Genomic DNA, 18878 nt, shown 5'->3' with positions numbered 1-18878 from the left:
GTGTTTGCGCAGCTTCATCCTCTTCCTTGTTTAAACAAGTTTGTCGTTTGTGTCGCTTCTTTGGGAGGCTGCTATGCCACGGAACAGCTAATCTACGGATTTAGTTATCATTCCGAATAGGAACAGTTGAAGTGTCTTTTTTAGAGCTTGAAAACCACACACACACGCATGCATGCATGCATGCACACTCCCCGTTAGCGTTAGCGTTAGAGGACGGGCTTCATGCATGGCATAGAGGATTCATGTGCTGCATCCGATGTGTTTGTGAGAAGAGCATGCATCCGGCAACCTCCCACACGCCCCCCCCCCCCCCCTTAACTTAGCTGGAGTCGGGCCAAGCATGAAGCAGCAGGCTAGCAAGATGAGGAGTGAAGGTGATGAGGAAGGGGGGGGGGGGGGGGGCAAGCGCTGGGGTTTTATTTGCCACGTGTCCATTTCTGACTTGACATGTTGATCACTTCCTCCCCTAAAGCCTGATTAAAAACCACCTGAGGACAATCTGTTTACTCGCTGCGGCTCACACAACACGCCTTGGGAAACGGGCCCAATGCCGCCGCATGATAACCAGACACGCGAGAGCTGGCGAAACCCAGCTCAGACGGGCGACACGCGGCTTTGGAGAGGATAATATCGATTTGATTCATATTTCAAATAAATTTGGATTAGTTTAGTCATTGTTTTATTATACTTTTGTTAAATTGCATCTGTTAATAGTATCAAAATAGTCAGAAAACGCATTCAGCGTACATAGAATACTGTAAATACTCGGAATATGTTGATTGGGGTTAACTCTACATTAAAATCTGACCCTGATTTGACATCATCATCAGAAATGAACACGTGGCACAAAGCTCAGGGATGAGTGGTGAAGTATCAAAGTATCGGTGAAGTAGTAGTCGTAGTAATCGATGACTTACTAACTGGACCAATGTTATTAGGGATACCTGCAAGAGAGGAGAGAAGAGAACAAGAGTGTCAATCAATGCAGGAGAAAAAAAAAAAAAAGTGCACATGCAGCATCCCGGGATGATTATTGATACCATCCACTCTCCGTGCGGTGATTGAGTTATCGTGATTCCCCTCGACACGCCGCAACTCTCACCTCCATCCTCTCCGCCAGCGAGATGCATCAACCAAATCGTTGAAAAACTAATCCCGGCGGACACAATAGGGTCACAGACAATACAAGCCTTTATTTTGGGGAGTTAAAAAAGACGTTTGAAGACGCCTCCCAGCCACCCACCCTTTAAAAATACTCTCCGTCAGAGGAAGAGGAGACAGAATCCTCATGCACGTCACCACCCAGCCAACGTATCAAATAGAGAAGTCGGTAGATAGAGAAGCCAACGAGGACGCGTCTCATCCTGCAGACGGCAACTACGCAGATATTGGAGCGGCTTTTTAAAATATTTATTTATGGTTCTTTGGAGTTCGCCATGGTGACCATGGAGGACACATCTCATCCGACCTAAGTCAGTGATCATTTCTAAATACATAATGCAAGACGTGGGGTGACATCATTACTCCGATTCCATCTGCTCATTAATCATCTTCATTAATTAGCGTTCATCAGCGTCTTTAAGAAATATGGGAGGTATATTTAGCCTGAATTTAGCCTGGATTTAGCCTGACTTTAGCCTGGATTTAGTCTGGATTTAGTCTGGATTTAGCCTGAATTTAGCTTGAATTTAGTCTGGATTTAGCCTGAATTTAGCTTGAATTTAGCCTGAATTTAGCCTGAATTTAGCTTGAATTTAGCCTGAATTTAGCCTGAATTTAGCCTGAATTTAGCCTGGATTTAGCCTGAATTTTGCTTGAATTTAGCCTGAATTTAGCCTGGATTTAGTCTGGATTTAGCCTGAACTTAGCTTGAATTTAGTCTGAATTTAGCCTGATTTTAGCCTGAATTTAGCCTGGATTTAGCCTGTTAGCTTCCACTGCTCGTCAACAATGGCAGCTAAGGTGAGAAGGCTGAAAGAAGCTGAAACTTTGAAACGTTTTTCAACTTTTACTGCAAATGCTGATCCAAAATTTGGAGTACATGAAGCTAAAGTTAGCAAGAGCGTTTTTAGTGGGTATCAAATGCTTGTCTCGGAACGCTCTGCGAAAAGCCGAGGTTTTACTGTCCTCGGAATAAGAATACTAAATAATTTGCGGGGAATTGATCGTAATCACATCTTGAAGCGATTCATGCAACATGGAGTGCACTGCCCGACTCCAACCAGGAGAGGCGCTAGCGGGTTTAATGCCTAAAGATGTCCAACATCACACATTGCTGCAGAAAAAACACGTTAGTCAATATTGTGTCTTATTTACAGTATGTCCTATTTTCTGTTATGTCTATTATATTTGGGGAAAGGAGTTTGAAGATGAGGGTACTATTTCACATCTAGAAGTCTCTAGACGTCTCTAGTAGTGTTAAAAAGCACATCCAGACGTTTTAAATGGTCAAAGTATGAAAATATTGATAAGGAATCCTGCCTGGCAGAAATTCACTTATCACAGTCGGGTCTCGAACCAATAAACCGTGATAAACGAGGGCTTACTGTGATTTTAACAAACTACTAATCGAATATGAAAAATGGTCAAATGTCCGGGAAGAACTAGATACCTTGAACCTCTCACGGCAGATTCTCCAGACATATCGTACTTGTAGAACTCTTTTAGAAAGTTTTTTTTTTCCAGAAAAGTGGAAGCTGTTATTTCAGGACATTGAACGCAGCATCCCCATTTTCTGATAAAACTGTTTAAACGGATTCCCACCCACACAATCTCTCCGTCCATGGCCTGAAAAATCAAACAAACCTCTCAGCATAGGAAGAGCAATCATTTTTACAGGAGAAATGTAAACCAGAGAAGATGAAATGAAAAAAAAAAGGCTGCTTTCAAGGCGTCTCGCTCACATCGCTCTCATCTCGCACGTCGGCCACCTCAGGCTGTGAAAGCTCAGGATGGCAGGAAGGAATTTGGTGAAGCCATTCCCAAATATCTCCAGATGCTCGGGGGACGCAGGAGGGGCTCGTGAGCATATGCACGTGCACGGCTAGTTCGCACACGTGCAGATTGGGACGCTGGAACTGCTGTCACTCAATCACTGTCTCTGATCTCGGCCAGACAGACGTAAATTAGGAGCCGTGTGTGTGTGTGTGTGTGATAGCGACGGACGGCAGGAGGCCGTGCTGACACATGTGGGCAGAGCATAATGGATGTCACACCTCCAGGGGGTGGGCAGATGCGACCGAGGAGACGGGAAGGACAACGGCAAGGATGATCTGAATCGTAATCACTTTTAAGAGGACGTTTCATTTGGCAGCGAATAGTCAAAGACAATATCTGTGCCTTTAAATGTAGCGATTGTTTGTAGCCGCGGCAGCAGGAGTAATCTTGGCATGGTGTACAGGATGGAACCAGCAACCTCTCCCAAACCGGGGGTGTCACTTTTCTCACCCAGTGCTCAACACCACCAGGTCAACAGTTCTCTTCCAAATGCACCAAAAACTGTGAAACTGATGACATTTCTGTTCTATTTTGCTTTTACTTTGTTTTTTTACGCCACCGTAGACGTTTGCTAGTGATGGCAGAGAAAAAAGTGTGTACTTTAAAAAAAATATATTTTTATTATTTATGTGCAATTTTTATTTAATGTGTATTTATGTATTTTTACTTGATTTTTTATGTATATAAGTGTTGCAAAATTAGGTAATCTATTTAACAAAGACAATACTAGTAAGAGCACAAGCTCAAAATATGCTTCGTCATCTTGGCGATGGTGGCACTCCGGGTACTCCGGTTTCCTCCCACATTCCAAAAACATGCTAGGTTAATTAGCCACTCCAAATTGTCCATAGGTATGAATGTGAGTGTGAATGGTTGTTTGTCTATATGTGCCCTGTGATTGGCTGGAGACCAGTCCGAAGACAGCTGGGATAGGCTCCAGCACCCCCTGCGACCCTCGTGAGGAAAAGCGGTAGAAAATGAATGAATGTGCATTTTTTATTTAATGTGTATTTTTACTTTATTTTTTATATATATACGTGTTGCAAAATGAGGTCATCTGGAACATTTCTGTGTTCTATTTAAGCCAGACAATACTAGTAAGAGCACAATCGTTCTAAATATGCTTCGTCATCTTCCGCCGCACACTGCCCCCCTGCATCACACACTACAATCTCCATGTACTCCAAGATGGATATAAAAATAAAAGCAGAGGAAGTGGCGGAGATTTGATGTTGTTAGTGGGTGTCACAAAGCTGTAAGTTCACATCTTGAGCAGGGAGGGAGGGGGGTGGGTGGTGGGGGGGGGAGAAATCACTGGGTTTCTACTGATAAAATATCCTCTGCCAACACTATATGACGCTCCGTGCCTTCAGGAAAGAAATATGACGAAGCTCTATAACACTTGGCCTACTGTTGATTAGAATGCTTGGATGGACTTTGTGATACACACTCAAGTGCCGCATTCCATCAAATCGTGGACAACACCATGAATCGAGAAGGAGTCCGCTTAGATTAGTCATTGTTAAATAATTGCCTGACATTAGAAAAACATACAATTTCTCTGTTTGTCGAACAAAACAAATACCACCAATGCTGAATATTTAAATATCCTAAAAATGTGTTGAAATGTATTCAACTGAGAATCGAACCAGCTACCATCAGGTTGAGTGAAGCATTTCCCCCACCCGGGCGATGCCACCGTGTGCAGATTAAGCAGAATGTTACATGTAAATGTTAAATGTGAAATACATTTCCACCAGTAGAGGGCGACATTGAAACAGTCCATTCATTCCCAATGGGAAAAATGGCAGCCAAAATATTCAATTATGAAAAATGTGGGCTTTTTGATCAAAGCTGTAATAGATAACTTATACCCACATCCTGGCTGAATGATGACGGCAGGATTCGGGATCGAACCAAATAAATTCATTCATTTTGCACGCAAAAACCGACAACAATGTGGGATTTTTAATGTAATTATTATTTTTTATTTGAAATGAAAATCATTGTAAAAATGCAATTGCATGATTGCCAAAGTTGATCCAAAATGGGAGGAGTCAACGTCAAGCTAGCAGGAGGTTTTGTAGATTTTAAAAATAGACATTGAATAGTTAAATGTGCTCTAATAATACTAATAATATTAATAATAATATGATAAACTGGAATTATTTCAGTATCAATGGAGCGTCGACACAATTATCCGGCTCTTATGAACAAGCTGCGAGGTTCAAACACTTTTCCAGAGTCTCGTGTCGGACTCATTCCATTATTTTTCAATCGCTGTCATTTCCTATCCCGTCCACATGGGGCCGGCCCCTGTTATTATGGGGTGAGGGGTGGAGAGGGGGGGGGGCATGGCGGCAATCTAATTTTATCCGATCACACAGGAAGAGCATTAGCGGGCTCGTGTTGATGCTGCGCTTCATTGATTTTTACGAGCTGTGTAGGGATCACGGTTGCAAGTCGCTGAACATGATCTGTGAAGGGCGTGCGATTCACTGAAAATGATCTATGACCGCGCGGGGTCAGCAGCGCGTGCCGTAGCCCCCCAACGCACACACGGCTGAGTCACGAGTGGGGACGTCAAGCCAATCTGCAATAAATCCCGCCTTCCCGGAGATGTGTGCTTATCGTCATTAATTCCTCACAAAGTGCACATTTATGCAGTCATCCATCTGAGATCATCGCCGTGACCTTAATAATAAATGATAAGAAGCGCATAATAAACATGTTCTTTGACAAACCTTTGGGCGACTCATCTTTGCCATACGCACTAAAAAATTAAATCTGTCATAAGACCCCTTCAGTGCCTCATAAAAAGTCAGTGTCAGTGCTCATGTCCAATATTTCATCCTAAGTGCCGAGGCTTGGCTTTGTGCCGTATTTTATCTTAAAGTGTCGTCTTATCGTTTTGTCAGACCTTTTGTTTTTTCTTTTGCTTGAGATGGTACGACGTTGCTGTTATTGATGTTGTCGGCCCACCAGGAGGCCAAAGTTAAAACAGATGTCTTCTGGAGAAAACGTCTGACTGAGCTTGTTGAAAGCATTCATATTGTGCAGGGCAGACTCACATGCCCAGACACCCAAGTTTATTTGTATCAGGTGATTAGCATGTGGAGGACTTGTTTTGGACATCTAGTCTGGAGCAGATAATCACAGCAAGTCAGTGTGACATTCATGTGTATCTTAGCAGGAATACACACAGGTACTGTATGTATGATAGTATGTATATTATAAGTAATATTAGGCAGACTCACATGCCCAGACACCCAAGTTTATTTGTATCAGGTGATTATCATGTGGAGGACTTGTTTTGGACGTCTAGTCTGGAGCAGATAATCACAGCAAGTCAGTGTGACATTCATGTGTATCTTAGCAGGAATACACACAGGTACTGTATGTATGTTAGTGCATGATTATAAGTAATATTAGGCGGACTCGCATGCCGAGACACTCAGGCTATTTGAATCAGGTGATTAGCATGTGGAGGACTTGTTTTGGACGTCTAGTCTGTAGCAGATAATCACAGCAAGTCAGTGTGACATTCATGTGTATCTTAGCAGGAATACGTGCAGGTACTGTATGTATGTTAGTATGTATATCATAAGTAATATTAGGCGGACTCGCATGCCCAGACACTCAGGCTATTTGAATCAGGTGATAAGCATGTGGAGGACTTGTTTTGCAGAAATACATAGTAGATAATAACTAATGTTAGTATTTTTTCTGTGCTTGATGACTACATGTCCTTTATGTACTTGTATGACCTTGACGAAATGTCTGCTGAAAAGTTAATTCAAGTGAAATTTCCCTCCAGAAATGACTTTCTCCAAGCTTTCGATTGGCACGAGGCTGCCAGCCTGTCGGGGCGTTACGGTGTTTGCATACGTGATTGCTATTGTTTCTGTCACTAAGCTTCCAGGGTTGACCTTCAGCGCCTGACACCTGCGTGTCTTATTGTCTTTTCTCGGGAGGAGACTTACGTATCTGCTGAATTTCCACCGCAGGCAAAGTTGGTAATTACTTTTCCCGGGTCCCTATCAGTTTTTGTCTCCGCCGTCCGCCGTCATCTGTGACTTGTTGGCAGGCGGTGTGCAGCGATGAGGACGGGCCTCGCTAACAGGCGAGCGGCAGACAGGCTGACACGAGTACGCGGCACCAAACGCCATTGAATTTCTCGACAGCAAAATTACACATTGCCCGACGGAGGCGGCCGTCTCGCTCGTTTGATCTAATTGTGTCCGTCTGAACTCGAGTTTCATCTTATTTTTTCTCCCCCCCTCCCCCGCTCTCTCCGAGAGCCCGACTTGGAGGAGGCATCGTTAAAAGATGTTGGCGGTGGCAAAAATCGGGGGGAAAGGAAAATAAAACGGAAATACAATCTCGAGAGATGAAAAAAAAAAAACGACAACAAATATTTGGAAGAAAGGAAGATTACCGTCACAGCTGCACAGAGCCGAGATGGGAGAGGCGGGACAGAGTAAACAAGCTCAGCCTGGGGGGGGGGTGAGGGTGGGGAGGCGGGTGACGGATTGCGGAGGGGGGACAATTTAAATGCAAGGGACCTGCTAGACCTGTTGTATGTGTTGTAACGCTGGATCATATCATGGATATATTTATGATACATACTCAATGTTTAGTGGTTGAATACGCCCTCTTAGACCAAAATATGCATATTTAAACATGTTGGATAATCACATGTGTCTATTTTGTGGCTGCATTTCTCCAGGAAGTCGTATACACGATGATATTACCAGTGACACGTAAAAGCTTTATGAAGAGTTTACCATATTTTTGCGGAAATCCGAAAAATGTCGCAGTCAAATGCAAATGTAAGTCAAAACACGAACAGCTGATCGTGGAGGAATATTTGCATAATGGTTGTTTGTGCTCACTGACAATGAGATTTATTCTGCGCTGGCGTTGGAAGGCCCCGCGGGATTTGCTCATGCAGCCAAAACATGTATAGAAAAGGCTGTGCCGGGGAGATTCATCATAACATTCAAACTCGGGGTGTTGATGTTTGTGGGGCGCGACACGGTGTTTGATCACGTTTTAACTACAATTAGCAATGGCAATTAGTGCAAATACATTTCGTAGAAGCCGATCCTTGAACATATTCAAGGATACCATTTTTTTTGTGTGGTTTAAAATGTCTAATTTTGCTCTTAAATGGCCGTCAGGAGTCTTAGGGAAAAAAGAACGAAAGTGACGTCCCTCCTTAGATAGCGTATTCTTCCAATCTCCAATAGGATCATTTTCTTATTGAACTCTATTGAACGCATGTCTAGTTTCTTGTCAGAAAAATACTGTTCTGCACAAAGTCGCAATCATTTGTGCCATTAAAATGGCCGTCCTTCATTTCTGAATGGCCCATTATTGCATAGGTCAAAGTTCAGCACGCAGCCGCACATTTTCTCCAAATTAAACCAAACAAAACAAATGAGGACCGCATGAAGTTCAGCATAATGCTTGTTCGTTTCATTGTTACCTTTTGCTTTTAAAGAATATGCAGCACAGTTTAAATCCTGAGCAGAACAACGCCGACCCAAGACCACTAAGGATGGATTTGCACAGCAGTCTTAAGTCTCCAATTCCAATTTAGTGTGTTTTTTCCTCCTATTTGAACCTTCAAATACCCACGCCGTCCCTGCTTTGAAATGGCTCCAAGTATGTCTAGCATCCGCATTCCTCCGATAGTGGCCTCCATCTTCTGCAGCAGTCAGACAGTGAAATGAACTGCCATGGTTGATTGTCAAACTGATCCTTCTCCCTCTTTCCCCGCAGTGGAGGGAGGCAGGCAGGCAGGACGGTGCGAGGCCGAGTGATGCCGAGTGTTAAGTTGGCGGGGTAAATGCTGTGGACACGTGCTTGTGTGTGCCATCCACTAGGACGACGAGGTAACGATGACAGAGCTTTCTTGTTCTTCTCTCGTTTTCTCTAGCGGGCAATGATCGTGCGATTTAAAGTACAATTTCAAAGATTTTCCAAACGGTATTAATAATAAGAGCAATATGACAGCGCCGGACACACGAGTCGATATAGCGGTCGTGGTTTTGTCCATCAATCACATGTAAGTTTTGCACAGCTCTGATTGTGCTACGTGAGTGTCGGAGATATTGGACAAAAAATGTTTCATCACACAATATTTCATTTTCTAGATACTTTACTGCAGCCACAAGAGGAAAATAAATATATTAAAAAATTGAAAGTGTGGTTAGGAATATGTGGGTGTGCCAATGTGTTACACCTTTTTTCTTATAATGTGCTGTCAATCTTACTCAGGAAACGGCCCTGTCGCTCACCCACCCCCGAGTCTCGTAACAAGTATCCCTTGGGAGGGAGAAGAAGTCATTAACCCGTGGCCAAGAGCCTTGGAGCAAAAGCAACAAATGCAGAAATCACAGAAATGGAGGACGAAATAAGTAAAGAATCGGAAAAAACCTCCATCAGCCCACTCAGGCACGGACAAGTCGATCATAGCTAAGACTAATTTTTTTTTGTAATATTTTGACTTTATTCTTGTAAAATTACAGCTGAGTTTTCTGCTGTTTTCTTTAATTTTTTTCCTATAACAAATTTATTTTATTAATTTATTCTCATGAAATTGTGACTTTTTTTCTTCTTAGACTATAATAACTTTATTGCCTTAATATTTTGACCTTATTATTGTGACATAACCTTTTCCACAACCTAATTTTCACAAAACAACAGTTTGTTAATTTTGTTTCTTGTAATATATATTTAATTTTTTTCCCTTTAATATTTCAACTTTTATTAAATTTTTACCTTAATTAATTTTTTTTATTTACTTTAATTTACATTGTTTTTTTTTTATTTTACATTTTTTAAAGCTAAGTTGCAGTAGGCAGGCCTTGTGTACATGTGGTCCTGAACTGGTCATTAGCCCGTTAGCCAAGTGGCGGTTACAGATCTACTACTAACTATAAAGTAACTTATTACACATAATTATACAACATTTTACATTCCTCCTTGTCGTCATGGACAAGATCTACCCCGGGCTCATGGCTCCGCACAGATCGCCGCAATAAAGACATCAGGCGAGAAGGCGGTGGCCTAGTTTTTCCTTTCCTGAGGAGTAGGAGTAAAGATTTCATTCTAACATTAACGGAAATATCTTCAGCATCAAATGCAATACATTCTGTAAAAGGCGTGAAAGCTGGAAAGCAAATAAAACCAGAACATCTCCCACAAGCGGCGCCGTAGGGTGGAATTTCACCGCATGATTTAAGTGACACAGGAAATCAGGGCTCTTCTGAATCTGATATGAACGGGCTATCTGCCAGCATACGTCCGTACGTACAGGAAATGCACCCACCGTTAAAAAAAAAAGCCAAAAGTGCGTTAAATGTGGTCGGAATTGCACGTCTTCCTCGGCGTTACAAGTCCAGTTTGACAAATATTGTTATTCTCCCTGTAACATTTTAATCCCAATATTCTCACTTTATCTTGATAATGTGACTTTTGTATTGCAATATTACAACTTTGAGAAAAAGATCCTTTGCTCTGCCTCGGTGTTTGAAATCCTGTTAATTGCTTCCATTGCCTTGAAGCAGCAGCCTGACAAGCCACTGTATCGCTTTTCAAACTGTTATCATCAGAAGTCAAAGATGATGCTGCAGGATGCTGCTAATTGGTTAGCAACTCTTTCTCGCACTCAAGTATTCTGACTTTCATGACGTTTCCCGCGCCTGCCAAACTGATGCGGGTAATTCTTACGCAACATGTGTGTGTGGTGTGTGCGGACTTACATATATTTGCGGTGCCTTTGGGGATAGGCAGGTAGGAGCCGGCGCTCCAGGCTCGGCCCTGGTAGTTCCGCTTGCAGCGGCCGCAGTCGGGCCCGGTGGTGTTGTGTTCACACTCGCAACTCAGCTTCTCTTTGTCGAACACGCAGCTGTTGGCGTGAAGGTTGCACTTGCACCTGTCAAAGAGGGTGTCGAGGGCGGGAACGGGGTGGGGGTGGGATGAGGGTTGAAAAGGACAAGCGTCAATATGGATGAATTTTTCCCACTCAGGATTTGATGGAGTTGGACAATATAGGTGAAGGACGGCGCGTCCTGCACTGAAGGCGAGATCAAGCAGATGAAACCGTCACAACTTCAAGGGGGGAGCCGAGTCGAAAAAGGACACACCTGCCTTTTTTTATATCCCTTTTCTTGCCACTCTCGCTCAGGTTTAATTGTCCCACAGGAGAATGCGTGGCGGTTATAAGGTCGCAGTCGATGGCGGAGGGATTTGGAGCGAGACGGGGACAAAAGGCTGAGGAAAACAAGCCGGCTGAAACAACGGAGCAGACATGGGGAGAAGAAAGGCATGAGAGCTCGTAACTCTAAAAAGGTAATGAATAGCTGAAAGTTAGCCAGCGGGCAGCACGGAGCCATCTACGCTCTCTGTGAAGGATTAATATGAGATGAGATCTCACAAGCATATTTCCAGGATGGAAGGAGGGACTCCCTTAAGGTGCACTAAATCCTCTCGCACTATATTCATTTAACTAGAAACTTGGCAAATTCATTTTCTGCTGTCCCGAGAATGGAATTGAGGGGGTGTCATTGATTTTATTAATTAATGATCCACATTGTTCGCCTTGTGAAGTCCCCTGGAAAATATATACTGCTTGAGTTCAATGGAACAACTTTTTGGAAGAACGTACACGATATGTAGGACAAATATTTTCCATTAGTGTTACGTGTTACGGGAGGATGGAACCAACAAAAATGTCAGAAATAAAAAATACAGAGTAGACGAAAACACACTAAGAAGGGACAATTAAACACGTTCGTCATTTATCCATTCATTCATCAGGGTCGCTGGGGGTGCTGGAGCCTATCCCAGCTGTCTTCGGGCGAGATGCGGCGTACACCCTGGACCAGCCAATCACAGGGCACATATAGACAAACAACCATTCACACTCTCATTCATACCTATGGACAATTTGGAGTCGCTAATTAACCTAGCATGTTTTTGGAATTCATTCATTCATTTTCTACCGCTTATCCTCACGAGGGTCGCGAGGGTGCTGGAGCCTATCCCAGCTGTCTTCAGGCGAGAGGCGGGGTACATCCTGGACTGGTGGCCAGCCAATCACAGGGCACATATAGACAAACAACCATTCACACTCTCATTCATACCTATGGACAATTTGGAGTCGCTAATTAACCTAGCATGTTTTTGGAATTCATTCATTCAATTTTTACCGCTTATCCTCACGAGAGTCGCGAGGGTGCTGGAGCCTATCCCAGCTGTCTTCGGGCGAGAGGCGGGGTCCACCCTGGACTGGTGGCCAGCCAATCACAGGGCACATATAGACAAACAACCATTCACACTCTCATTCATACCTATGGACAATTTGGAGTCGCTAATTAACCTAGCATGTTTTTGGAATGTGGGGAGGAAACCGGAATATCCGGAGAAAACCCGGGAGAACATGCAAACTCCACACAGAGATTGCAGAGAGTGGAATTGAACTCGGGTATTCTCGCTGTGGGGCATGTGCGCTAACCACTCATCCACCGTGCAGCCCTACACCAAACATTGCAACTTTATTCTTTTTATTTGTTTCTCTTTTTCTTTTCATATTTCAAATCTATGCTATTTATGCCGCAGGCTAAAAATGGTCCGCAGGCGGCACTTAGTGTAAAAATCTGCTGTGTCATGTGTTGCGCCATGACCTTGCTCTGATGTATCGAAAACTTCAACTTGCCTGGTAGTACGTGTTTTTTTCGTTTACATCTTTTGCCTGACGTGACTTATCTGTATTTCAACATCAGCGAGTTTTCTATCCGAACATCACATCTGAAATGATAAGTAAGGTGCAAAACTTGGGCAGAAGGAGGCTTCTTATGTAAAGATCGCTACTAAGTGCACCACAACCCATTCGGCATGACTCACTCCACATCCATACTCCGTCTCTTTTTGTTGATTCTACCACAAAAATCCCCCGGCTGACTGAGCGGCAACATTCAATTTTGAAAGCGGCCTTTTGTTTAGTAGCCATGGCGATGGATGGCATCCACCGTATCTCTTCGTTGGCTCCTGAGGCTGCCAGATGGTGAAGGTGATGAAGGACCAGATGACACAGTGGATGCGGACGCCTTGCTGAGACACTCCAGCGACAGCAAGCTCACCCTTATTTACCAAAGCTTAGCCTCGAGCCAGAATACACATGACAGTTGGAGGAAAAGCCCGGTCTTAAACCTCTCACTTCTTCACGCCGTTGCTATTCCATGCATGTCCTCAATTACCAGGATGTGTGCTGACTGAGATTAGCCCGTGCTAGGTCAGTGTCGCTAATAAAACCATGGAAGCATCACAATACGTCCATTGCACTGGAGTTGAACACGACTGTGTCCAGATGCTCGTTTTGCCTCAATCTGGCCCAAAGTTTGGGACGTTCAGAACTTCTTGTAGGGTCATGGGCAAGCTGGAGCCCAGCCCACTTGGATTTCCCCACACTGGGTTTCTACTCTTTCTTTTAAAATACTTTCCAAGACATTTTCACCCACTACAGAAACGTGTTAAGTTGCATCACACGGATCAATGCTAGCGACACATTTAGGTGAGAAGTCCTTAACAGGGTCGGAAAAGTCAGATCGCAACAAAGTCAGACGGAAGTAGCGGATTTATTGATTGGCTGGGAGCGTCATGTGGGGTGCTGTGCCTTCATGTTGGCCAGAAGATTAGGTACAGGCATGCATTCAGAGGACTTTTTCAGGATAGCTTCACCATTTTTTCCGACTGGAAAATTGCTTGATTATTTTCCAGGACGTGTGGGAGCTCTGGGTCCCCTCTGGACTGGCCACCAGGCCACAAATGGCCCCTGGGCCGCACTTTGGACACCCCTGGTATACTGAAAGGAAGCACTGGGAGAATGTGAACATTCAACACAGATATTCCATTGGAGAGTCCAACCCAGGTCAGTTGGTACAGTCCAATCAGCAGAGGTGTCCAAAGTGCGGCCCGGGAGCCATTTGTGGCCCGGGGACCAGTCCAGGGTGGACCCAGGGCTCGGTTGCCTCCATCCTTGCAACCCTCGTCAACACGATTTTGATGGTTGAGATGTCGCTGGAGATGACGCATCACAGCAGCACGGACAACGAACGTGCTATTTATTATTTCCTTCTATTAATTAATTTGAAGACGGTCTGGCATTCCGGCAACACGCTGTATTTGTGGTAGATATCAAACACGGAGTCAATGTTTATCATGATTGCCCTGTGTGGCGTGAAAACGACTTCCCGTGTGGTCCTCGGTGGTTTAAACCTTCAGCTGCTTTCGACATCAACATTTTAATCAGCGCTCAGAAATGATAGCGCCATCGGCATAATGATGGAGACCGCCAGCGCAGCCCACAGGGTCTCCTACGTGGCACGCTGCCAATCAAAAGTCCACTCTGAATATACTGAAGTACCAAGAGAGCTGTCGCCACCGCCACGGACCCGTGGCTTCAGGTAATAACACGTACTTTTGGTCGCTTTTACCACAGTGATGTTATGATGTTATTTTCTAGAACACATAGAACATTTATTCAAATCTTGGCAATACAACTGAGATTGTGATTTTCCTCTACATACGGTACTTGAACACACCGCATTATTGGTTTATGCATAAACATGTCTGACTATTCATGCTAAAATGCTAGTTAATAAAAGTAACCATGTATGCAAAGAGACAATAAAGGGCAGACTCACATGCCCAGACACCCAAGCAATCTTGGTACAGTAGGATTCAATTTATGTCCATCAAAATACCAAAAATATCTAGCTACACCATTTGACCCAAGGGAGCAATTATTGGAGTCCCAATGTACCTTTTCCAGAATCAAAACGGTCCCGATGTTTCCAAGCTGCAAAAGTACAGTGTCAAGGGTACAGAAATAGTACCTTGGAGAGTACCACCCGTTTTTTACTTTAATGGTACAACCACATGGTATTTTCTGAGAGTGTGCAACGCACAAGGTGGACCGTGGCGTAGGACGAGGAGGATAACGTCTGGCAGAATGACCTTGAGGTGTGTGCGTACGTGATTTGTCAACAGTCGAAGAGATAATTGCGCCGCACCAAAGGAAATGTACAACACACTATTTCTGTCTCGGCTGATCTCCTCAAACACACACACACACACGCACACACACTTGGATCTTCTTGGATACACACCACAAGACCGGTCCCCCCGTGACGCGTCGCTTCCAGCTGCTTTCTGTGTCCTGCTCCACATGTTACCTGGTAATTGCCTTCTCTACCGCTGACGAGCAGGCAACGGTGTGGGAAGTCATCCCAGCTCCAGCTTCCCTGGGATGGACCTCAGCCCCCAAAGCTGCCGTAATGATATCCTTCTTCCCCCAGCCTTTTCTCAAGTACACAATTGGACAAAACGGAGGTGTTATCCTCCACTTATATCGTATTTCCATTTCAATTTGAGGAACCATGAGGAAACGCATGAGTAAACATTCCGAAACAAAACTACGTTTATCCGTATCTACGATCAAGCTAATCCAGTTAATCCTCGCTTTCCTGCGTTTCTGTCAATGTGCTGCTCTCGCATGCGTCAATCGATGTGAGCCACTCATCAATCAAACCTGCAGCCTCGCCTAAATGTAAAGACTTGGACATGCTAACCGAGCAGGAGTCAATCAGGAGGTGTGGACTGCCTGCGACGCGCTAAAGAAGATCAATCCAATCCATACACTGATACAGCTTTCCACTAAAAGACTATCGGATGTGGATCCAGTGACGAGCGAATCCCCTGCGGACGGACTAAGAAAGTCGGCGGTACGACTTTTCCAGGGATGTCAAGAGAAGACGAAACAAAACGCCAGGATGTTAAGGTGTTTTGTTGTTCTTAGGTTTAAACACAAGGGTATTGACCCGAATATAAGACGACACCTTTAAGAAAAATCTGGAAAAAATATTGCAAATGTCATAATGTAAAAAAGTTTCATCGATTTGGCAATATGATCTTCTTGGCCTAGCGTTATTGCCTAGCATAACCAAAAAGGAATCACGTAGCCACTCTGCTCCAGTGAAGCCATTATCCTCTGGCAAGCCTCTCCCAGGTTGCTTAATACTGATGTCTGGACCAGACTTCTCCCATGGCAACCGCCACTGGGGGCCATAACCGGAGCCCGCCGCAGGACCCAAAGAGCAGTTAGTAATTGCAGGAAATGTTGGCAGTTTCCCAGATAGCAGCGGGGTGAACTCTTGGCTCTCTTAACATCTCTTTTCTCTCTTAATCCCAGCGCCAGGGTCATTGGGAGCTTGTTTCCGTCCTGATAGAGCAGCCGGTAAGAGCTCTACTCGCTTAAATAATAGGATGGCAGCTCACGGCATGGAGATGGAATGGAAAGGACGACACCGGAGAAAGGATTTCCGAGACAACTCAGTACAGTTTTCCACCAAAGCTTCACTTTCTGCAACAAACAGCAACACCGCACATGCGTCCGAGGGCTAGTTTTGAGTTAAACAAACACTATGACCCCCCCCCCCCCCGCCTCCAAGCCATCGTGCTCCAATAACTTACATCCGTCAGTCAAATTTTTGCTTTGTTCGATTGTCATCCCGTTTCCTCTTTTGTCGGTTGCGCCTTTTGTTGTGCTTGAAGGCTAATGCACCCTCGGATGGCCGTACATAATGAGCGTCTGCGTTTGCCGAAAAAGATAACTCCCGATCGCTTTTCATGACTCGACGCTCCCATTGTCGAGCACTTTAAAAAAATAAAAATGCATCCGTCTGTGTCGTCTCTCGATCCGAATCAAATATCTCGCTTGGGGAAGTTGGGGACGTTAGCGCACCCGCGCTGTTGCCTTGTGTGCGAGGGTGTTTGTGTGCACACGTTTGTATGAATTATGCAAACACAAACAGCATGATAACGCAACCGACACTCTCTGGTTTTCTCATTCACAACGCTGGCTCGTACTCTTTATGCTTTTTATCTCTCCAGGTGTGCTCGGTATAAAGGTGAGGATACAGCCATGTTTTGCATTTCACACAGTCCGGTATCGCAGCGATGACCAAACGTTGTTCGCATGAATGACGATAGCAAAGGTTAGTCAGAGGAATGTGATGAGTTCCTGTGCTCTGATATCGACAACAACCATCTGGATGCCGCTTAAACAGGCGTTGTTCACCGCCACTATGCAGGGACCTAAACAGCTAGTCAACAAGCGTAGTGGTTACTTACCCAAATCTCATTAAAGATCTCTTTTTTAAACATTTCCTTGACTAATTCATCGATTAACGCTCACCAGGCACAACATAAGTTTGAATAACAACAAGAATAAAAAAAGCAGGTTCTGATTTAACAATAGCCTGATTGTGTTTGTAGTCAAACTACTTTTGCATCACAATGAGAGCTACTATTTTGGTTACCTTATTGAGCCAACATGAGAGGGGCGCATTTCCATATCATCTGACACCGTCAATCAAAACTTTGAAAGTTGATGAAGGCGTTTTGACTGAGCCTTTTAGTCATGTTCGATTGCACGGATGGTGGTGGTCTGTTTAACCCAGTGAAACAATATTAAGATGAAATGAAAATAAAGATATAAGGCAGTACTCGATAGGATATATTACATCTGAGAGTACTTGTGTACGGCTCCTCATGAAATTTACAACAGTGGCGTTGCCATCTACCTCCGCTGGTTACTGAATCATCGGCGTGGTGGTGGGATGGTGTGGTGGAGAAAAGGGCGGGAGGGGGGGGCGGATGCTGCAAGTGAAGGTGAGGTCAATGAGGGGATTAGTCATGAAACCCTGACAGCGGGGACCATTATGAGGACGGCTGCAGCCGACAAAGACGGGTACAAGACACGCCGAAAAAAGGCCTCTCCATTAATGAAATGGGTCAGCACATGAATGTTGAATGTGGTCTGTCAGCAGTGAGGAATGGGAAAGCCTCTCAGACGAGTGACTTTTGCCACTCCCCCTTTTTTTCTGGCACTGGAGGCACAGATTCTTCAGAATTACAGATATGACGCAATAATTATAGTATCAGGTCCCCAGCATGGTACTCAACAGGACTGGAGACAAATTGGATATTTTAGTGGTGCTGAACACGGCGACTATAGGGGTGTTATTTCATGTCTACAGGGCTCTAATCATGTTAAACGGTCATAAACATTTTCTGTGCTCCAACTACGAAGATATTTGAATTAATTTCACGGAAATTCACTTGTCACGGTCTGGTCTGGAACCAATTAACCGCAATGAATGAAGTACTACTTTATATACTTTGAGTACACATGGTACCAAGAGAAGTGAATGACAATAGCTTCATCCACAGAATGAGATTAAAGTCTAAATTCCATCTCCTTCATCTCCCGCCTGAGAGCAGAGAAAAGGGATTTGTTGAGTTGCAGTGCGTCCTGTCATGTACTTTTGCTGATAAAATCTTCATGTCACTTGAAGCGTCGCTCGGCATATCTGTAAACCGTCTCGACGCCGCCGGTCTGTGATGAATAGCGGGGGACTGCATGGCGAGCCCGGCTTTTTTACGGGTTCAATGTCAGCCACACGGAGGCTTATCGCATGAATTTATTTGTACATAAACCTTTCAGTGAACTTGATTTGATCTCGGGGTGTACCGGCTCGATGCTATTTTCACAGGATGTGGGCTTTGCTCCGGAGATAAGTGTGGAACATTTTTCACTGGTTTCTGATGAAAAACATCAGCGAGGGAGGAGAGAACGACACAAATGTTAACATGCGTGACTTGTACAAACATAAAACACGTTTTGATTTGTTTTCTTTGTGGATAGAACAGGAGAATTTCTTCTTATCCAGGATAAGTTAGAAGATTAACTCCAGATAACTTCTTTGCAGCATACGTCGCCGTGGTAACTTACACAGTGGGGCTACCTT

The 18878-nt window shown here is 44.3% G+C and overlaps 1 protein-coding gene across 9 annotated transcripts in view; it reads right to left on the bottom strand.

Moving 5' to 3' along the window:
- Positions 1-18878, bottom strand: part of ntng1a (netrin g1a) — a 70796-nt gene that overhangs the window by 13972 nt on the left and 37946 nt on the right. For all 9 annotated transcript variants that reach the window (XM_078790564.1, XM_078790563.1, XM_058059928.2 and 6 more), the window contains 2 exons: positions 10770-10942; positions 918-944 (listed from right to left, as the gene is read on the bottom strand). In XM_078790564.1, coding sequence (XP_078646690.1) covers positions 918-944; positions 10770-10942 — 200 coding nt within the window. The remainder of the gene's footprint in view (positions 1-917; positions 945-10769; positions 10943-18878) is intronic.

The sequence above is a fragment of the Doryrhamphus excisus genome, linkage group LG5 (genome assembly GCF_037039965.1).
Source record: "Doryrhamphus excisus strain RoL-2023G ecotype Guam linkage group LG5, RoL_Dexc_Guam_v1.1, whole genome shotgun sequence".
Taxonomy (NCBI): Eukaryota; Metazoa; Chordata; class Actinopteri; order Syngnathiformes; family Syngnathidae; genus Doryrhamphus; species Doryrhamphus excisus.
Note: the sequence above shows the minus strand (reverse complement) of the source record. Positions and strands in the feature narration are given on the sequence as shown.